Raw genomic sequence first — 23,391 nt, 5'->3', positions numbered from 1 at the left:
GGGAGGTGCAGATCACATCAGTTTGTAACAGAATTCACAAAGGACAAATTCATCAATCATCTACAGAAACTGATCTAGTTGTATAATGGTGTAATACAATAACATGTATTATTGCATGCAGTGAGTGCTGATAGGACCTGTGAGCTATTGGTTTGTATTACATAACCTAGCTCACAGGGCTGTTGTGAAGATAAAATGGGATGACTCCCTGAACTCAGGGCCCCCAACAGACAAGGTCGGTTTCTGGTGAGCTCGGAGCCAGCAGGGAACCCGGACTCTCAGCTTTCTTTCTTTTTTAAAAGTAACTTTCTGCGTGCTCTAAGAAGAAAATTTAGACACCAGAATGTGAGCTTCTCCAAATCCCTGCCTCTTCACATTTTTAGCCAATGAGTAAAGTCAAAGCTGTGACTGATGAGTGGACACCACGAGAAATTGAAAGTTGCTGTTGTACAGCACACCACAGCCGAGAAGTTCAAACTTCAGTGGAGCTGAATGAGTAAGGTTGAGGCAAGTAAGAGTTTTTGTTTTGGTTTTGGGGGGGGAGAAAGCTGAGCAATGCGAGAGGTTGGTTTTCTAGCAAGTAACAATATGCAAGAAGATGAGTGTTCTCTCTCACTCTCTCTCTCTCTCACACACACACACATACATCAACATCCCACTGGAATCAATGGCAAAGCGTCCATTATTTTACGTGAATTTGAACAGCGCCTGCAGTATATACTAGCAGGGCTGCTGACAGGGGGACAACGAACTGAAGGAGGAAGAGGCCACCTCTCAACCTCCCCTCATCCTACCATCTCAGCTGCCAGTCTGCCACTCCAGAGAGAGTGTGCGTGGACTGGGTCTCAGCCACTGGGTGAGGGGCCCTTCTGAGCTCCTCCTGCAGGTGACTGACTAGCTTTGCAGCTTGCTTGCTTTGCATTAGGTTTTAATCCCATACTCACTATTTTGGGAGTAAGTCAATGGGACTTACTTTTGAGTAGACATAGGAAGGTTGTGGTGTTAAATGCTCTCTATCTCTCTTTACCCCTAATCCTTTTTTTAAAAAGTAGATAGGCAGGGCTCACTTAGGTGTCTTTGCTGCTTTGGGCAGGAAATGAATATTGCTTTTTTAAACAAATTCTGCAATAACCAATTGGTTTTGACAATAAACTATTATATGTTGTGTATTTATTTTCACAACGTGTGTGTGTGTGTCTTTCTAACAACCTTGTGAGGTAGATTAGGCTGAGAGTTGGTTCAGTCACCAAAGTTGTGAAGCTGCACATGCTTGTGGTATTTTTTTGCTGCTTCTTCTTGTTGTCACTTATCAGAGTTGGCAAACTGGGTGTTGGGCGGTATTTTGCTATAAAATATCAGGATTGTAGAATATTGCAATTAAAGCAATATGTGTGTATTGTGGGGGGCTGCTTTCCTTTTTTTGTGCATCGTAATTTTTCTCTGCATGGTCTGTGAATGTGACATGATAAATTTGTCCTTGCTCTTCTTCCTAGATCCTCCCCCCTCCTTTTATCTTTGCAACAACCCAGTGAGGTAGATTAGGCTTAGAGTTGGTTCAGCCACCAAAGTTGTGAAACAGCACACATACTGAGAGTATGTTTGTTTTTCTATTTGTTTGTTCTTGTTGCTGTCATTCATCAGGGTTGGCAAACTTTTTTTAATTTTACTGTAAAATATCAAGAGGACTGTTACGGTGTTTGAACTATTTAAAACTGTTGTAAAATGCCTTGTGAGGACAGAAACTCTGAAAGGCAGGTTAAAAATCTGTTAAATAAATACATCTTAAGTGCAGATTCAAAATAACCATAGTGATAACATATGTCATAAGTAGCAGTTCTTGCCAATAAATGGCCAGGTGGTGCAGTGTGGGTGGGAATGCAGGGAGCCCAATCCATGTACAGTGTACTGGGCCCAGGAAAACCTGTTGGCACTCATTGAAATAAAGGTAGAATTGTATATATTTGAATTAATTTAGTCTTAGTTACAAGAAAAAGGTCTTGATTTTGGGATACTAATTTTTAACCTAGGTTGATCATTTCTTCAAAAACCAAATCTGGAAATAAACTTGAGAAACAAATTTCTGTGACCATCCATTATGTGTTGTTATGATTACAGAGAATGAAGTTGGTGCTGCTGCACTAGTTATCAGAGCGGAAGAAACCAAACAACAGATCAACAGGCTTAATAATGAGGTATGGAAAATTTCATTTTCTTAAAATTGTTCTAATCTCTTTGTGGATAAATAAAATTTGTTAAGATCAGCCACACTCTTGAAGGTAAGATGCTCTTATTTTTCATGGCTGGCAACATTTGATAAATCTTTAATTCTAAAATATACATGTTTTCATTGTACATAGCTTTGGTGGAAGTGAGCATGTGCTAAATAACTAAAGGGATTTTCCCCCTTTGGACTAGGATTTAGGCAGCAATCCTTACCTGTGAGCAAATCCCATTGAATTCTATAGGGTATACTACTGAGTAATGATTCCCTATTCACACAACCATTTCAGCATTTACTGGATGTGATTCAGCGCACACGTGTGACTGCTCTGGTGTTAACCCATGTTACAGTCTGTTTAAAATGTGCTCAAATCAGTTTATGCAAATCATCAATGCTTATAGAGTGCAAGAATGTCCTAGCCTTAGAGGGAGTGAGCAGCTTGCAGAACACATACACTGAAAGACTGTCTTGCTGGTTAAGGACCATATCCTTAACAATGGCTAAAGAGATGCTCCTGGGAAGCCCACAAGCACCAGCCTGCTTGTGAACAATCTTCAGAGGTCTTCCCCCAGATCTGGCAATGACCTTCTCACTTGTGGCAACCCATATTTGGAGTCTCTCCCCAGGGAGGATTGCCTGGCACCAATATTGATACTATTTCCATTGCCCTTTATGACTTAGAAGGCAAAGTCTGACATGGGGAGTCTTTTCTACACAGAGATGTTCTCCACATGATTTAGAATCACAGTTTTACTGGAGAGGAGGCCTCCTGCTTCAGACTTTGGCCTCTAACTCGTGGAGGGTGACAGGGAGGGTGATGCTTGTCCCCACTGGGTGAGCTTCCATATGGAATTGACACATGAGCATCATGCCCAAATAGGCCTTCTGTTAGCAGCCATTACAACATTTCCTACAAATGTATTAGACAGCAAGAGGCGGAACACAATATCTAGCTGTTCTAGTACCTTCATTTTATTTCTAAGAATATTTTACTCCTGATTCTTTTTTTAGAAAAATGAGAAAAAAGGGTCACTGGTAGCTAGGAGCAATATATTTCTTCAGTAGTCTTTCCAACCGAGATTAAAAGCTTGCTAGCAAAAGGGGAAATGACTGCTTTCATGCAAGGTAATTGTGTTATGGCACTTTAATAGTAATCAAAAAATTGCTACCTAAGTCTCCTTTTAGAGAGAAACTAGTAATTTGCCACAGAGCAAAAACTACTGGAGCAAAATAGACAGAAGTCAAGTTAAACATACTGTGATCCTAAAATGTGTGCAAAGATATAATACAGGAAAGGTTGTGCATGTCATCTTCACAGAAAATACATGCATTTGCAAAACACCAAAGTCTAGTTAAAAATATAATTTCTGTATTTCTTCTGAGATGCATTACTTCAAAAAAGTGTATCAGTAGTCCCAAACACCTAGCAGGTTTATGCAGCCAGAGACTACACATCTTTATTATATGAATGAGTAGCAAAAAGTAGTTAAGGTGAGTAGCAAAATCAAGGTTTTAAAATTCTATAGCTTATAAAAATGGCACCTATTGAGCTAATATTTTGAAATTTGGCTTGCATAGCCTGCTTGTAGATGAGGTCTACAAATGTGTCAAATTACAACCACTCCAATATACAGGTGCAGAATATTTAAAAGCAATATACAGGTGCAGCAAATTTAAAAGTGCTGAAACTGACACATTGACCTTTTTTCCTCCAGTTTTTCTGCAGGTATATCATATATTTCTTTCCACATTTTGTGAAAACTATTGACGTACTTTATTCAGGCTTGTCGAGGGACATGTATTTTAATTCATCTGGTGAAGTTCTAAGTAGCAATTCAAAAGTTATTAAAGTTTCCCTATCCCATTAAAGCCTCAGGATAACATATATTAGCAGATAATGCAGATTACAATAACGAAAATTAAAGCCAAAGGTCCTGCTGGGAGTGCATTGCTTGCAGAGGGAGCAACCTAGTGGGTGATATGTGCAATGCCTGTTTTCTTAGTTATGGAATATAACAGTGTGGTGCAGAGGTTAGATGAAGGCTTGCCACCATTTCTGAGCCTGTGGGCACATTTGGAAACATGAGAAACTAGCATGGAGTACCCTGACCCACAACCTCATGAACCTCCATTGCAAACCCCCAGCCCACACTGCAGCCTCTATCAGTCCCCAAACACTGTGGAAATTGGAGAGCAATGTGTCATCATGGTTGTAGAATGTGACTGCCCAGGAACTCATGGAATCTTAATGATTATCTTCCAATATTTATCCTCCTGTGAGGATGGTTATGAGCACAGATAGAGACAGCAGCAATGTATCCCTGCAAGATGCATGCTTTGCGTTCAACCAGTCCAATTGTCCAACCACTAGAGGGAACCATACCGTGCAACCATTCCGTACTACAAACCCCCAACCCATGCTGCGTCCTCCCCAAACACCCTACCTAAACTGAAACACACACCTTGATCTAGTGACATCCCTTACCCTGCCCCACACTGAACCCTCACACCCCTCCTCACATTGGAAAACCACACACTGAACACACATACGCATACACAATAACCAACCCCACACTGAAATCCCTCAGTGAACCCCCTCACAAGCAGTCCACTTTACACTGAAACAAGCACACACCACACAACGCTAAAACCCCTCCCACACACCCTGTCCCATACTGAACCCTCAAACCCATGCCCTGCCCTGACATGGTAAATCCCTCCACACTGGAACCCTCACATCTATCTCACACCACTCTATCCCTTGCAGCAAAACCTTGCTCCCCACAGAAATGACCCACACCCTCTGCTTCACGCTGAGCACACACAGAGTAAATCCCTCACTCCCTGCTCCACACTACAACCCCATCAGATTTTCACCAGCAGGTGCTACATATGGGGTTGCTTTAGAACCTGAGGTGCTTGTTGGAGATCAAACAGGCTGGGTGGTACGGTGTTGCAGTTGAAGAAATGATAACCAGAAGGGTTAAGCACCCTCTTCCAGCACACCACTTCTTTTGCCTCAAAGTCACCCTCAGTTTGTATATAGCCAAATAAGTACAAATCTCTTGTGACTGGCTTCACTCTGTTGCTGTGCTAGCAGGCACACTCTAGATGTTAGACAATATCAGTACTGAAGTAACAGAAAAAGAGATCAATGTTGAGAGCAGTGGTTTATCCATAGGCTTCTAATACTAACTTCACAGGGGCTGGTTGATATAACAGTAGTAGAATGGATCATATGCTAACTAAATCCCATTTTCAGGACACAGTCAAATATTTCCAAATGGCCCTTTGAATGTTTGTCTTCAGTGACCACATGGGAAGATGGATTTACGGCACTACTAAGAACGTCACCATAGTTGAATTCTTAAGGCACTTCCAGATTGTCGCTATTTTGGGGTGGGATAAAATCAAATACCATATCCAGGTGGTATTCAAACACATTCAGATTGTTTTACAACAAACCCACTTCCCCAAAGATCAAACTTTTTGTGAGAAGAAATGTGACAGGAAAATACATTGGAAAGTGTGGGATAACACTTGCTTTAGTGCAACGTCATTTAGCCTCTCTGCAAAAAACCCAGAGTGAATCTCATTAAATAGCCAATGTTGTCTAATCTCCCTGTGAACAAATAAGGATGAATGCTCAATAAACAGGCCATCTGGAAATGCCCACAAAGATACTTCTTAATAAATGACTGGTTGCATCTTTAATTTTTTTCCTGAAGCAAAACCACTTCTACAAGTTTGTTGCAGTGGTAATTCAGAAAGCTGCAGACAGAAAATTAACACTGCACCCAAAACTATTCAGATTGAGTACCTTGCAAAAGCATGACCTATCAATCCACTGACTACACCTTAGGGTGGGTAATGAACTGCTTACCAAAAAAATGTAAAATATAACATCTCATATGTCAGTGAAAGGATATCTGTGCAGTGTAGCAGTTTGTAATGTGATTTCAGAAGCACTGAAGATTAATACCAGGGCTGCCTGGCCTTTTTTTTTTTCTTATTTGAAGCCCAACAAACTGGAAGAACCATGTTATAAAATAATATTTCACACAGTAGTACCGGCTGAGGGGGAACACAAATGGAAGGGCATGTAAACTGAGGTCAAAGTGAAGTAAAATCAGGAAATTTAATTTGACATGACTCAGATTTTCCCCTCCCACCACTGCCCTTTATGCCACAATGAATACCGTTCCCAAAGGTCCCCCATCCTTTGGAAGCAGCCTTTCATGGGGATATGAGAAAGGGGACCCTTGAAAGCCCAAGTAGGCACATGGTGGCCTTTTTAATCCCAGCCTACCTTTTCAGCATATCCAATATATTTTATGTTACAGATAAATAGGAAGCATAGGAACATAGGAAGCTGCCTTGCAGAGAGTCAGGCCATTGGTCCATCCAGCTCAGTATTTTCCACATTTCACTGGCAGTGGCTCTCCAGGGTTTCAGGCAGGGGACATTTCTAGTCCTCCTATCTGTAGATGCCAGTGATTGAACCTGGGGCCTTCTGCATGCAAAGCAGATGCTCAACCACTGAGCTATTGCACTTTCTCCAGGCTCTTCCTGGTCACAGCCACACCATACATTTAAAGCACGTGGCTTTCCCCAAAGGATTCTGGAAACTATCATTTGTTAAGAGTGCTGCGAATTGTAGCTTTATGAGGGTTAAACTACAGTTCCTAGGATTCTTTGGGGGAAGTCATGACTGTTAGAGTTGTATAAATGTGCTTTAAATGTACAGTGTGGATGTGACCTAAGGCTCCTTGATTTGCTCTGACTAACCATGACAGCAGCAGGAGATGAATTTGTTGTAATGGGCAGGTTAAGTTATACAAGTCACAAAGGTAATTGGAAGCTATTTTGGTTTAGAGAGAATCAAATGTTTCACGGTTATCCTTTTGTTTTTCTGACTTGTACATTTATCCTTGTGAAAACCAATGTACAGTCTCATTTTGCTTTCTGCAGATTGCTTCCTCTTTCATCACTTTGATGAACTGCACAAGTTTAATTCTGTGAGCACCAAGACAGTAATCTAGCCTAAAATAAATTGATTAGTAGCTACTGGAAGCAATGCAAAGCTAATTTTTAACTTGGTACCTTCATTTGCTTTTTCTACTAGCTCGGTATAATTGAATGGAAAAAGAAGCTTCACTTCAGCTTTAATCCAAGATTCACTCAATTCAGAGTACGTGAAGTAGTCTCACTGATTTCAGTGGAAGGGTGCTAGCATTAAATGGTTTAATGGCTGCAAATGGAGAATCAACTGGTTGCTTTTATTATTTTTTATATTCTCCATAAACATCCTTATAACAGATGTTATGTATTCCACAGAAATATTATTAACACATGTAAACAATTCTGTGATTTATGTATTTATTTGTTTATTAAATTTATATCTTTCCCTTCCTCCCAGAAGGAGCCCAGGGTGGCAAACAAAGCATTAAAAACACTCTAAAACATCTTAAAAACAGACTTCATATATTAAAAGAAAACATCTTTTTAAAAAAGCTTTAAAAACAACTTTAAAAGCAATTTCAACGCAGATGCAGACTGGGATAAAAAGGCTTGTTGAAAGAGGAAGGTTTTCAGTAGACGCTGAAAAGATAATGCAGATGACACCTGTCTCATATTTAAGGGGAGGGAATTCCAAAGGGTAAGTGCCACAACACTAAAGGTCTGCTTTCTATGTTGTGAGGAACAGACCTTCTGATAAGATGGTATCTGCAGGAGGCCCTCACCTGCAGAGCGTAGTGATCGACTGGATATATAGGGAGTAAGACCATCTTTTAGGTATCTGATTCCAAGCTGTACAGGGCTTTGTACACCAACACCTGTACCTTGAACTTGGCCCGGTAGTGAATGGGCAGCCAATGCAATTATTTCAGCAGCGGGGTGACATGTTGGCCATATCTGGCCCCAGTGAGCAGTCACGCTGCCACATTTTGCACCAGCTGCAGCTTCTGGACCAACCTCAAGAACAGCCCCACATAGAGCACATTACAGTAATCCAGCCTGGAGGTTATCAATGCATGGACAAAATCAATCAGGCTATCCCGGTCCAAAAACAGCTGCAGCTGTCTTACCAGCCAAAGCTGGGAAAAGGCACTCCTATTCACTGAGATCACCTGGGCCTCCAGCAAAAAGGATGGATCCAGGAGCACCCCCAGACTATGAACCTGTTCTTTCAGAGAGAGTATGACCCCATCCAAAGAAGGCAATTGACCAATTATCCAAACTTGGGAGCCACCAACCCATAGCACCTCCATCTTCCTAGGATTCAGACTCAGTTTACTGGTCCTCATCCAGACCATCATCGAGCCCAAGAACCGGCCCAGGGCTTGCACGGCCTCTCCCAAATCAGATGTTACAGAGAAATAGAGCTGGATATCATAAGTATACTGCTGACACCTCACCCCAAATCTCCTGATGACCACTCCCAAGGGCTTCATATAGATGTTAAACAGCATTGGGGACAAGATGGTACCGTGTGGCACCCCACAGCACAACTGCCAGGGGGACAAAAGACAATCATCCAATGCTAGTTTCTGAAAATGACCCTCAGGTAGGATCAGAGCCTCTGTAAAACAGCACTTCTGATACCCATCTCACTAAGTTGGCTCAGAAGAATACCATGGTGAATAGTATCAAAAGCCGCAGAGAGATCAAGTAAGAATAACAGGGTCACACTCCCCCTGCCCTTCTCCCAATAAAGGTAATCCATTAGGACGAGCAAGGCCAATTCAGTCCCATAACCAGGTCTGAACCCAGATCACAATGGGTCAAGATAATCTGTTTCATCTTGGAGTACTTGCAATTGCTGTGCCACAACCCTCTCAATCACTTTCCCCAAGAAGGGGGTATTTGCAACCTGGCAGTAGTTGTCACAAACCAATGGGTCTAGGGTGGTCTTTTTCAGGAGTGGTTGGATCACCAGCTCTTTCAGGGCAGCTGGGATGACTCCTTCTCTCAAAGACACACTAACCACACTCGGGATCCACTCAGTCATTCCCCTCAGCAAGCTTTAATAAGCCAAGAAGGACAAGGGTCAAGAGGACACATTGCTGGTTGCATCATCACAAGAGACTTGTCTATGTGATCAAGCCACATTAACAGAAACTGATCCCAAGAAGTTGCTGCAGACGTTGCACTGGACACCTCACTGGGGACTACAATAGATGTGGATTGGACATCAAGATTGCTACAGAGGTGTGCAACTTTACCCTCAAAGTGCCTTGCAAACAATTCGCAATGGGCCTCCAAAGGGTCTAAAACTCCATTTCCGGGAGCTGATGACAACAGACCCCTAACTATATGGAAAAGCTCTACTGGACAGCTACTTGAGGATGTGATGGAGGCAGAGAACTGGGCCTTCTTTGTCACCCAGCCAGGAGTTGATGCAAGAGGCTGCAAGACTGAATGCAGCCTCTCTCTGGATTCAGGGACAGGCAAAGGGTCCCAGTCCTTACAGCACTTACTTGGGACCTCAGCTGTCTCAAGAAACAGCAACCCAAGTTTTGCAAACATCTTCGACAAATGGGGGGTCTCCCCTCTTTCTTTCATTTATAGCACAGTCCTGTATACATCTACTCAAAAGTATGTCCCATTGGCTTCATTGATAGGGTTGCCATATTGCCCGGTTAGCCGGGTTTTACCTGGATTCTTTGCATGCCACTCAGTGCCTGGCTAGCCCCTTAGGTGGTGTGGATTCTCAGCTTTAATTTAAAAATATTAAGTTTCTAGGTGGTCCGGTTCTCAAGATATACATAAAAACGTCAGCCGCCCCGACTGTTAAATCTTTCTTTAAACAGCACTTCATAGCTTTAACCCCGCCCGTTCAGGATTGCAGCCAATCAGTGAAGCCAGGATTGTGTTTCAGTTTCATTGACCTGAGGCAGTGTCTAGAAAACAAAATGGTAGTTTCCCCCCGTTTATCTGAAAATCTCATAAATTGGGTAAGTATATACATTTCAGTTTATTTTCCTCTTGTGTGTAGGAGTCAGATCTTGGGCAGTGTTTTGAAAACCTTCCCAATACTTGCTTTTTGTAAAAGCAATGCTAATCCCATATGCCCAGAGTAAATCCCATTGAATTCAATAGGACTTACTTTTGAGTAGACATGGTTATGAATGTGCTGAAAATCAATGGGACTTTGGAGTGAATGTAAAAAAGAATTGTGTTTGTGTTCTAACTCTTTCTGTCCCCCCCTTCCAGTCCTATTTTAAAGCAAGTAGGCAGGGCTTACTTAGGTATTACAGTTTTTATTCTGTAGGAAAGTAATACTGATTTTTCTGCAATGACCAACAGGTCTGACAAAAAACTATTATATGGGCTATATGTATTTATACATCTGCAGTGTGTGCGTGTGCGTGTATGGAGTCTTTCCAACAACCCTGTGAGGTACGTTTGGAAACCAAGGCAGCTCACAACAAGAAATAAAGCCATTTAAAATCCAATAACCATAAAGACAAGTATAAACAGTTGCAAAACAGCGTAAAGTGGCATGATTCGGAATTTTGGGTTGTGTGAATGAAGTTGCTTATCACTTGAGGTTGCATTTCTGTCCCTGTTTGAGTAAGCCCCACTGAATACATTGGGACTTGCTTCTGAATAAATAAACCTAGGATTGCACTATAAATATATTTACAGTTTGTGTAAATAATAAATATATTTGATAGTCATGCTTATATAAATATTTCTTCATTTATCTTATTTTTGGTTTTTGGTTTTTGGTTAGGAATCCTGACTGGTTGTGAGATGCTTAGTTTTCTGCCCTTACTTATAGGAATCTTCTTGTGGTTGGTATGGTATTGCATTTAAGAAATCATGGTACGAAATGGCCTGAATCAGTATAAGGCAGATTCCTTGGTTCCTAAAAGTGGGAAGAGACTCAAGGGCCACAGTGACTCCAACATTTATTTATTTATATTTACAATATTTATATACCGCTTTATTGTAAAAAATCTCAAAGCGGTTTACAGAAAGAATTAAAACAATAAAATTATTGGCAAAAGCGTTAAGGACAGATACTTAAAAACATTCAAAATAATAAAACGAACAATGAGTTAAAAACAGATTTAAAAACACAATAGCTTCCACATGCCTGGAGAGGCTTGCCTCAAGAAAACTGATTTTAGCAGGTGCTGAAAAGAGGTGTCTGCCTAATGTCAATAGGCAAGGAGTTCCAAAGCGTAGGTGCTGCCACTTAACAGGACTGATTTCTTACAAGAGCAGAACAAATACTATGTGGCACCCATAACATGGAAAGCACACCTTGAAGTTGGCCTGGTAGCAAATCAGCAACCAATGCAGATTTCAGAGCAGAGGTATTACATGCTGATAGGATCTCACTCATGTCAGCAATTGTGCTGCAGCATTCTGCATTAACCGCAGTCCCCAGGTCAGGTTGTGCTGCATGGGGATTTCTGTGATCTTGGCTGACTGGCTGTCAGGATTTTTTTAGTTTTGGTTTTCGGTTAGGAAATCTGACTGGTTGTGGGATGCTGAGTTTTCTGCTTTACTCATGGGAATAGCCAGCATGGATTTTTCGCATTCTGCAATATTGAATTGAAAATACTGCTGTTTCCCATAAGCACATTTCAAAACAATACCTTACAAAACTTAGCTCAGGTTGTGCTGTATGGGGATTTCTATGACTTTGGCTGACTGGCTGCCAGGATTTTTTTAGTTTTGGTTTTTGGTTAGGTTGTGGGATGCTGAGTTTTCTGCCTTACTCATAGGAATCTTGTTGTGGTTGGTATGGTATTACATTTAGGAAAGTGATACTGCCTTTTGTGTTGTTGTTTTTCCTATTTGCATTTCACTTATCTTTAACCTCACTCCGTTACAGCCATAGAAGCAACAGCAGCATATGCAAGATAATTAACTCCCATTAGTGATAAGAGCAAGAATTTATAATTATTATTTCAATTAAAACAAGAGGCTTATCAATACTTTGAAGAGGACCAGATATTTATTTTCTTTCTGAGCCCAGGCCTGGGTCTTTCATGATGTCCGGGGGGGGGGGGGGGGAGCAGGAGAGTAGTCGATAAGACAGACATCCTGGCATTGGTAATCTAATTAGCAAGGTATGTGTGGGGTTGTTGCACACTTCCAGGCCCAGTTTCATTTTGAGTATGGAGGTGGAACCTGTGTAGATGTGGTTGATCAAAGGGAGAAGAAATTTTGAGTTAAGCAAAGCTCTGCTTTTATAAAACCTAAGAAACATACAGATACTTTGAATGTCTGAGTGCCTGCACCAGTGGAATACTGGAGGAACTTGTAAAACTTGCTGCAACAGTATTTAGAACTGAGCATGTGGTGTGAAAGACTTCTTTTCCTAACATTTCGGCTTCTTGTTTTTCTCCACCCACCACATCTCTGAAATATATCATATATGTAATGGTTAACCATACTACAAAATGTAAATAAGTTTATTTTGGTCAATGACCAGCAAAGGTTAACCATACTGCTGCCCTGACTTACTTTATGTTCGTTGCTATTTTGTGTTTTTATTATGTTTTTATATTGATTGTGTATTTTTATTGTTTTTATTATATTTGTAAGCTGTGCTAAGCTCTGTTTTTAACAGCAGAAGGGCAGGATATAAATCCTCTTAATCAATCAATAAATACTCCATAGTGTTGGAAACTAGAGTCTAGGCATTTAAGGCTGAAAATGTTGCTTTTTAACAAAAGATTTCTCACATCTTTCCCCAGTTTTTGGTGGTAATTCCTAGGCACAAAAACAAAACAACTGGACAATCCAAATATTAATATGCAAATATTTGCATAATATGCAAATAATATGCAAATAATTTGCATAATATGCAAATTACCCCACCCGGATTTGTGGAACTGGAATATGGCAACCCTATTCATTGATGCTTACTCCCAGATAAGTGGGGAGGTATAGGATTGTAGCCTAATGCTTTCTTTTTGAAAGCAAGCCCCACTAATCAGTTGCTTTATTTCATCATGTCTGAAGCAGATTGTTGAAGTATATCAAAATATGATTTTAAAATAGTTTGAAAATATCAACTGATAGGGAAGGCTCCACTTTGACTCAGCAAATCCTTCCATTCAAAGAGCTGCTCACAAGTAGGCAACTTCCAATTAGGTTCACTCTAAAGAAGAAAATGTGTTCCTCTCCTACTGTCTCAGATATGAAATTGGCTATACCAGAAGCTCCTGATGAGGAAAAGTTTAGCCTCGAAGCAGCTGTCCAAATTTCTACCTATTGAGCAGATTTAGTTGTAGGAAGTTGTCCAGTCAGTCGATTTGAAATCATCAAGTACTTTGCTTAAATGTGCTTTTATATTAGAGCCAAATTACACAACATTAAAAGTGTTGGAGCCAATGTGTTTAGAATTGCCCCCTCTTTCTTTCTTTAATTCAAAAAACAAGACCACAAGGGGAGAGTGTGTTGTTGTTGTTGTTGAATTCTTTCCCTTGCATGGTATTCCCACTGAAAATTGGTCCCTGAATCTGCTAGTTGATGGAAATGGCACTTTGGAGAGCAAAAAACAGCTTGGATTTCAGTGAGAAAAGGATGCAGAAGGAATGTTACACATTGTGGGGGCACAGTTGCTTTTCTAAAAAGAAGAGATGTAGCCAGTTCTAAGCACATTAGTTAAAACACTTTTAATGGAATGTATAGTTCAGCTGTAATGTGTCCCTTTCCCTAACAAACATTGCCACCTTGAGAACTTTAGTTAGTAGGTAGAATAAACAAACAAATATTTGGGAATTACTTTTATTTGCAGATTATCTGCCCTCTGTAATGCAGTGCTTTTGGTTCTGAAATAATTCAGTTAACTCAAAACTTAGGTCTGGTTTCTTGAATCTTCTGCCTTACCCCCCTTTGAAGAATTTTGGCCACACAGTTTGCTTTAATTTAACTCAAAGCAGATCGTTTATTAGTACTTCTGTGGCACACAGTTAGTAAAGTACATTTGCACAAATATGCAGAACACCAGTTGATTAATTTATTTTCTTAAGAAAGTAACTTACCTCTTTAAGTTTTTAATGAGAAATTTGCAACTGGAACAAGAGAGATGGATTAAGTTATGAAACTGGGAACATAATCCAGAATGAATTGCCTTCTGAGTATTGGGTGGAATCCTGTTGGTGTCCTTGCACTCATGGAAGGGCTTTTGATCCAGCAGATGGTGCCACTAATAGAAGATGGGAGGCAATTTTTGTCATTTCACCCATTCCCCTGCAATCCTCCACACCACCTTCCACCCTGATCTAAAAGGTTCTCCAACTCTCTAAGGCCAATTTCTAGAGACTGCAGGGGAGAGAGGGAATTAGCAAAAATGGTCTCCCTCCTCTTCCATTAGTAGACACATCCACTAGATCAAAAACCCTTCCCCGAATTCAAAGGTTTCAGTTAGATTCCACCAATTCATTTTAGTTTGAATAATGTTGTATAAATATGATTGTTTTTTAATATTTCAGGTCACTGCTTTGACTCAAGAGGTCTCTCAGTTAAGTAAGGACATGAAGAATGTGATGCAGCTCTTGGAAAGCCTATTAGTGGCACAGAAGTCCCCAGAGTTTTGTGCAGTGCATGGCAAGGCCTTGAGTCCCAGTATGGAAAGCTTACAGACTAGAATGACTTGGACTACACATCAACCATGTATGCATATGCAGGTTCCAAATGTTACTTGCACCAAAGCGAAACTCTGCCATTCTAACACAATAGCCGGCATCTGGAACATGGATCCAACCTCTGTGGGTAGCAGTCCACAAAGAACTGAATCCCACATTCAAAATTCTACAGATGGTGAATTTTATTATACTTCAGGCCTTGAATATTCCCCCTCCCACTACCATGTAATCCAGAAAGATCATTTGCAATTTGTGACTTGCACCTCTCCATCGGACACCACTTTGACACCTCTCCAGTCCATTTCAGCAACTCTGTCATCCTCTGTGTGCTCTTCGTCAGATACATCCTTACACCTTGTATTACCCAGCAGATCTGAGGAAGGCAGCTTTAGTCAGGGAGCAGTCAGTTCACTAAGCCTCGAGAACTTGCCAGGGTCTTGGGACCTGGAAGGAATCACAGGTACAGCATCAGCACAGACCTCTGAATATTTGCCTCTTGAAGTTATGACAAGCACAGTGGATATTAAAGATACCAAAGCCATAAATGTATAATAAAGAATAATTAAGTTATACTTCAAGCATGCTCCGCAACTGCCAGCTGTAAACTTATTCAGTACCGCATGACATTTTGCCTTTTCTTCAGATGCTCATGGAAATTTGCAAACATGAAAATTGGCACAATTATGAGACCTCATGGGAAAACAAAGGGTTGGCTAGTTCATATGCAGAGAGGTGATTTCTAGATTTAAGAAGCACATTGAAAAGCATTTTATACACAGATGTAACTTAACTGTACTGCTCAACAGACTTTTGTGATACTCTGTAGCTCCTGAGGGCAAAAGTAGCTGGGCAACTAAGACTAAGGAGCTTTGGTACAGAAGGTCTTTGTTGTGTAAAGCAAAGGGTTCCCCCCCCCCTTAGAGATTGATTGTTGCTCCCAGACAATATCAATGACATTGTTTGCTTCAGAGGATCTAGGCTCCTGCTAGTATTTATGTCAGTGCTGTAAAGGCAAAGGAACAATTACCACTGCATGTCACCTCCTTGACAATCACCCAAATAGAGCTGGTAGAGAGTGGTTAATTGTTGCACGTTCTTTGTTATGTAAATCAGACCTCTTTATCAAAAATACTATTTTTCTATGCTTGATAAGAAACGTATTTAAAATATTTATAAGGAGACTGATAAGAATTTTGCTTTCTTTTTTTTGTAATAATGCTTGCAGTTTTCAAAATTAATGCAATATCGTGTATACACTATTAGGTATTTGATCTAACTATTCTTAGCTTTAAACAGATATACACCCCCTTTTTTTGCATGCAGTTTGCAATGAATTTCTCTATGCCAGTAGAATACAAATAAAGAGTAAGGTACTATTTTATTTACAAAAAAATAAAAGCCAGCTGACATATACAATGTTGAATATAAGTCAATTCTGGCTTATGGTGCCCTATGAATAGGGTTTTCATGGTAAGTGGTATTTAGAGGTGGTTTACCATTGCCTTCCTCTGAGGCTGAGAGGCAGTGACTGGCCCAAGATCACCCAGTGAGCTTCATGGCTATGTGGGGATTCAAACCCTGGTCTCCCAGGTTGTAGTCCAACACTCTAACCACTATGCCACACTGGCAGTCAAATAACATGTGAACTGTACTGCTTTAATCAATGACATTCATTGCCCTTATTTATGCTATTGTGCAATATCATCTCATTTCTCCTTTGTTATTTAAAGGTCAGATAACCATTTCAGAGTAAATCCTAACTCCCAGAGATAACTTCTTCCACCAAGACAATCACCTGGGAGTTGAAACTGAAATAAACTGTAGAATTAAGAGCAAATATTTCTGAAAATGCATTTGAAAGGAAATACTTAAGTTTGCTTCCACTAACATAAAGATGAATAGTCATCAAATCATTAGGGGATATTTATCCACTGGCTTGCATTTTAGTACACAAGGATAACATTAGAAATAATAAAATAGGCAAGGGAATTACCCAAATAGGTATGTAATTGCAATTTATAATATGAAACTGAATAGCTAATTTCTGAGGTATGCAGATCAACTCTGTTCCACAGGGATGTGCATTTTGAACATGCAACATCTGTAACATAGATTCTGTGTCATCATAACATGACACAGGCATTCAGTATCCTTGGTAAACAACACATTCCACAGAGAAAGAACCTCACAAAATTATGTGAAGCAGCAATGGATGACAACTTTTTATGCTTATCCAGAACAGGCAGTCATTAATCTGAGATCTTAATGGAAGCAAAGGAAGCAATTTGGGATCAAGGCCAAAGTTAGATGTAGTAACTTTTTTAAAAGCTCCAAAAATGCTGTTTTGTGTTTTATGTGCATCATGTCAGACTTTTGGTTGGCAGACTTCAGATCTCATCAGCTTTTTTAAAAGAGTGAAACATCCACATTTGCACTTTATCCAATGGTGTCTCTCAGCTGACGGTAAGGCTTCCATCAGTGTAATAGAGAAGGAAGCAATTTTCAGTGATTTCATCTCCCCCACAGCTCCATGCACAAACCCTAAATCTTCTCCAGAGGGTTAGGGGACTTCCAGAGCAGATGCAGGGAGGCTGCAGGGGGGAAATACCTGAAAATTGCTTTCCTCCCTGTTCCACTAATGGAAGCCTTACATTCCACTGAACAACAATGTTGGATACAATCCTTTCATTTCAAATCATATAGTGTGATCCTACCCAGGTTTACTCAGAAGTAAGGTCCACTGAGCTCAATTAAGTGTGCTTACTTACTTGGCTACTATTCCTCCAGAATGGTTTCTGTATATAATAGGCTTAGATACAAACACTGAAATTAATGAACAAAATACACACAGATTCTATTTTTTGAAAGATAATACAGACTGATAATCTGACAGTGCAAACCTGAACCTGTGTACTCAGAAGGAAGTCCTTCTGAGTTCAGTGGAGCTTACTCCCACAAAAATTGGTATAAGATTGCAACCTCATTTTTATTTAGGGTTTTAGTTACAATCTAGAATGTACAACTAAAATATTCTGTATGGGAAAGGAGACTCTTTGCATGGAAAGAATCTTCAGAAACATGCTATTTTACAAATCCAGCAAGACTCATAGAATGCTTCTTATTTTTCTACCCAGTTGTGGTCACTGCAGACCATTTCATCTTCTTCAACTTCACTGAACTTCACAGAGTTCTTTCAATTTATAATTTGTGGAGCTATGCAATGAGTTCCATTGGATCATGGACCCTGGCTTCTCAAATCTCTACAACATTTTATTTCTCTCCCTATCACTTTTCTCTCCTGCCCACTTAGTAGCATGTATAATCTGTGATGCAATGAAACACCTTGAACAGCTCTTTGAAAGTTCAGGCTACAACCTGGAGTGGATTCCACTGTCTCACTGACATTGAGCCTCCAGCCGCCACTGACCAGAAGCCCAATAGGGTTGTATCCAGCTAAGTTCTACTCAGAGTAGATCCAATGAAAGGAATGAACATGTTAGTCATGTCCATTCATTTCAGTGCATCTGCTCTGAGTATGACCAGCATTGGATAAAATCCACAGTATTAAAATGAAGCCACTGGTGGAAAAGTAGTTATTTTTTACAGCTTACAAGTACATGTAATTTGAGGGTGGGAGTGGTTGTTTTCTATTAATAGCAAACATTTTATTTTTGCTGATAAAAAGTATATAAAATGTTTATGTTTCACTTCATTTTAAAAGCACAAAATATGTGGTGTGAAATGAATAGGATCTTTGCGCAGTGACCCACTATTGTACACTTGGTTCTAGAATAAAAGACTTAATGCAAGTAACATAATGGAGCAAATAAAGCTAAGTTGATTGATCATAAAACCCTCTTTGATGTTGTGTGTATATCAGTAGACACAGTCACTAGCATCACATGCTCAGTCATACTGGGTGTAATGCCACAGAATGCAACTTAATGTAGATTCCCATTCCTGCTGCGAGTGTGGGAGCCAAGCAGGTGGGGAAATCCCACATGGGCAACCCCACACACATAATGCATGGGATAGCGCCATAGGTAAATGGTCACCCTGAGGCTCTTTCTTGCATGCGTGCGTGCGTGCATGCGTGCGTGTAAAAAGAGGGCCTTGGATGACAGATTTTGTGGGGGTATTGCTGAAAAGGAGGGACAACAAGGTGGCTTAATTGGGGGAGGAGGGAGATGAATATTACTACCTATGGAAATGAATGTATAGTGATGGGTGTTTCCAGCTACATAGAGCACATTGAAATGAAATTTTGATTGAAGTAAGAAAAGACCATATTCAGCAACACTTATTTCTGACCTTGGGGAGCTGGGATATTGTTCAACAGAGTGGAACATTTAAAGCATCCAAAACTGCTGGTATGAATCTTTTTCAATGCAGCACCACTTCCTGGCAGCCAGGCAGCAATAACTGGAATTGAACAGCTATATGGACAGAAACATGACAAGAGCATTTCACATGGTAATTCTAAGAGTTCTCCTAACCTGCTCCCCTACTGCCTTGAAATGAGCCTGTCTCATTTAGTGTTTCATTATGTGGCACTAAGCATTATAAAACAACATGAATTTTATTATTCTTCATTCTCTTTTTTAACGTATGCTTGCTATACTACCTTGATTTCTGTGCTTCAGTATGCTCCCTCGTCCAGTGTTACTCTAAAGATGCAATCATTAATCTTTCATGTTTTACCCTTTGTCAGTCAGTTCCCCTTTTCCTGTTAGATGCTACTCTTCACCTTGTGTACACTCCGCCTTTGGTCAAATTACCCCTCTCCCTTTTTTTGTCTAGCGAATACAAAAGCACGTCTGAACTTTTGGACCTTTTTGTTGGATGTTTGGCAATGCCGCACCAAATGCCTCAGAGGTTCATTCTCCTTTTGTTAGATGTACACATCTCTTCATTTAGCCCTTCAGTTTTGCACAGGTTTTGCTTTTCAGTAGAAAGCTACTTTTCATGGTTTAGAAATCCAAGATTTAGTAGATGTGATGCCACGGGGTAGCTAAGTCTGGGCTAGGATTCACATTTGATACTGGCAAGGCAGGTGAAGAATCAAGTTAATAAGTTCTAACAAAATATTTATTAGAAGACAGGGTTAAGAAACAGCAGGCATTTACAGCCAGTGATTGTTGTTAGGACATCTGATAGCAGCTGTGCTGATTTCTTGTGAGTCCAATTGATCTCTAGGCTCTTTGAGACACAATCCGAAGTCTAATGTGTTGAGTATGATACGTGCCTTATACAGTATAGTGGAAGGATGACTGATTTTGCTCAGTCATTCTGAGTCTGGTGTTTTTAAGTGGCCAAGAGATGATACTGCTACATCAAGGAAATATGTGCTATAAGTTGACTATTACGATTCTTCAGGTACGTCCATAGTAAAAAGAGAAAAGAAATGGTGGCACAGCTACTCAATGAGGATGGCAAAATGATAACAGATGACAAAGAAAAGGCAGAAGTGCTCAATTCCTACTTTGGCTCAGTCTTCTCTCAAAAAAGGGTCTATGACCCTCCCGGGAAACATGAAGTAGAAGGGGCAGGATTGGAGCTTGAGATTGATAGACAAACAGTCAAGGAATACCTAATCACTTTTAATGAGTTCAAATTGGCAGGGCCCAATAAACTGCATCCTAGAGTATTGAAGGAACTGGCTGAAGAACTCTCAGAACCACTGTCTATTATCTTTGTGAAGTCATGGAGGACTGGTGAAATGTCAGATGACTGGAGGAGAGCTAATGTCCCTATCTTCAAAAAGGGCAAAAAGGAAGAATCAGGGAACTACAGACCAGTCAGCCTAACATCAATCCCTGGAAAAACTCTGGAGCAGATTATAAAGCAGTCAATCTGTAAGTACCTTGAAAACAATGCAGTGATTACTAGGAGCCAACATGGATTTATGAAGAACAAATCCTGCCAAACTAATCTTATCTCATTTTTTGACCAGGTAACCTCTGTTGTAGACTGTGATAATGCTGTGGACATAATATATCTCGACTTCAGCAAAGCTTTTGACAAAGTGCCCCATGATATTCTGATTAGCAAGCTAGCTAAATGTGGGCTGGATGGAACAACTATCAGGTGGATCCACAGCTGGCTCCAGAATTTATTTATTTATTTTATTTATTTATTTAATTACATTTCTAGACCGCCCTATAGCAGAAAGCTCTCAGGGCGGTGTGCAACAAATAAAATCACAATTAAAATATGAGCAAGTGTGGAAAAATATATATATATATAGTACAATTATAAAACATTAATAAAATTGCCATTGAGATTTATAAATTAAGATCATATTAAGTTTAGAATGTTAAATTAAAATATTTAAAAATTTACAAAATTTAAAAAGCCTGGGCGAAAAGGTAAGTTTTTACCTGGCGCCGAAAAGATAACAGAGAAGGCGCCAGGCGTATCTCTTCTGGGAGGGCATTCCATAGTTCGGGGGCCACCACCGAGAAGGCCCTAGATCTAGTTGTTGATCTCCGGGCCTCTTTATGGGTTGGGACCCGGAGAAGGGCCTTCGACGTCGAGCGTAGTGAACGGGTAGGTACATAGCGAGAGAGGCGCTCCATCAGGTATTGCGGTCCAATGCCGTTTAGGGCTTTATAGGTAAGAACCAACACTTTGAATCTGGCCCGGAAACATATCGGTAGCCAGTGCAGCTGCGCCAGGACAGGTGTTATATGGTCAAATTTCTTTGTCCCAGTGAGAACTCTGGCCGCAGCATTTTGCACTAGCTGAAGTTTCCGAACCGTCTTCATAGGTAGCCCCACATAGAGTGCATTACAGTAGTCCAATCTAGAGGTTACCATAGCATGGATAACTGAGGCAAGATGCTCCTTGCTCAGATAGGGTCGTAGTTGGGCTACCAGCCGGAGCTGGTAGAATGCATTCCGTGCCACCGAGGCTACCTGAGCCTCAAGTGACAGGAGCGGATCTAATAAGACCCCCAAACTACGTACCTGTTCCTTTAGGGGGAGTGTAACCCCATCTAGGACAGGTCGAACGTCAACCATCTGGGCAGAGGGTCCTCCCACCAACAGCATCTCAGTCTTGTTAGGATTGAGTTTCAGTTTATTAGCTCTCATCCAGCCCATTATCGCGGAATCATATTCAAAAGAGTGCTTATCAATGGTTCCTTCTCAAACTGGGCAGAAATAATAAGTGGGGTACCACGGGGCTTGGTCCTGGGCCCAGTGCCCTTCAACATTTTTATTAACGACTTGGATGAGGAGGTACTGAGCATGCTTATCAAATTTGCAGATGATACAAAATTGGGGGGCACAGCTAATACCGTGGAAGACAAACAAAATTCAAAGGGACCCTGATAGGCTGGAGCATTGGGCTGAAAACAACAGAATGAAATTCAACAGGGATAAATGCAAAATTCTACACTTAGGAAAAAGAAACCAAATGCACAGCATTTGGCTCGGCAATATGACATGTGAGAAGGATCTTAGAATTGTCATTGATCACAAGCTGAATATGAGCCAACAGTATGATGTGGCTGCAAAAACGGAAATGCTATATTAGGCTGCATTAACAGAAGTATAGTTTCCAAATTGCGTACAGTATTAGTTCCCCTCTATTCAGCACTGGTTAGGCCTCATCTTGAGTACTGTGTCCAGTTCTGGTCTCTGCAAGAAAGATGCAGACAAACTGGGACAGGTTCAGAGGAGGGCAACAAGGATGATCAGGGGACTGGAAACAAAGCCCTATGAGGAGAGACTGAAAGAACTGGGCATGTTAAGCCTGGAGAAGAGACGACTGAAGGGAGATATGATAGCACTCTTCAAGTACATGAAAGGTTGTCACACAGAGGAGGGCTGGGATCTCTTCTCGATCGCCCCAGAGTGCAGGACATGGAATAATGGGCTCAAGTTGCAGGAAGCCAGATTTCGACTGAACATCAGGAAAAACTTCCTAACTGTTAGAGCCATACGACAATGGAACCAATTATCTTGAGAGGTAGTGGGCTCTCCGACACTGGATGCATTCATGAGGCAGCTGGACAGACAGCTGTCGGGAATGCTTTGATTTAGATTCCTGCATTGAGCAGGCGGTTGGACTTGATGGCCTTATAGGTCACTTCCAACTCTTCTATGATTCTATGATCTCATTGCTCTATATACAACAAAGATAAGCCACCTGTTGTTTATGGTTTCCTGTCCCTTTGTTGTTCTCACACTGATAAAGTGAGCCTGCAGTTTTACAGTTCAGCAATCATCCGAGAGCTGTAAGCCACAGGAATCTGTAAGGAATTTATTATTGTGATAGTTCTACTTCAAGCCTCAGATATAATGGGTTGGTAATAAGCATGGTTTCAGGCAGAGCTTGGAAAAGTTACTTTTTTTCACTACAACTCCCATCAGACCCAGCCAGTATGGCAACTGGCTTGGGCTGATGGGAGTTGTAGTGAAAAAAAGTAACTTTTCCAAGCTCTGGTTTCAGGCCTCTAAAATCAATAAAGATGCTTATAAAGAATTTGCACTTGTCACTTTAGTGATGTTGGTAACCTTCTATGTGACATCACAGTTGGTTCTATTC

The 23,391-nt window shown here is 40.7% G+C and overlaps 1 protein-coding gene and 1 long non-coding RNA gene across 3 annotated transcripts in view; one reads left to right on the top strand and one right to left on the bottom strand.

Annotated features, from left to right (window-relative positions):
- KCNH8 (potassium voltage-gated channel subfamily H member 8) overlaps positions 1–15,474 on the top strand; it is a 287,892-nt gene extending 272,418 nt beyond the window's left edge. Inside the window, exons 15-16 of the mRNA XM_061586828.1 lie at positions 2,116–2,192; positions 14,686–15,474. Coding sequence (XP_061442812.1) covers positions 2,116–2,192; positions 14,686–15,390 — 782 coding nt within the window. The 3' untranslated portion in view covers positions 15,391–15,474. The remainder of the gene's footprint in view (positions 1–2,115; positions 2,193–14,685) is intronic.
- Positions 13,656–23,391, bottom strand: part of LOC133365230 (uncharacterized) — a 76,400-nt gene continuing 66,664 nt past the window's right edge. For both annotated transcript variants that reach the window (XR_009758135.1, XR_009758133.1), the window contains one exon: positions 13,656–15,282. This is a non-coding gene — a long non-coding RNA (uncharacterized LOC133365230). The remainder of the gene's footprint in view (positions 15,283–23,391) is intronic.

This window comes from Rhineura floridana, chromosome 10 (assembly GCF_030035675.1).
Source record: "Rhineura floridana isolate rRhiFlo1 chromosome 10, rRhiFlo1.hap2, whole genome shotgun sequence".
Classification (NCBI taxonomy): domain Eukaryota; kingdom Metazoa; phylum Chordata; class Lepidosauria; order Squamata; family Rhineuridae; genus Rhineura; species Rhineura floridana.
This window is presented reverse-complemented; position numbering and strand designations above follow the sequence as displayed.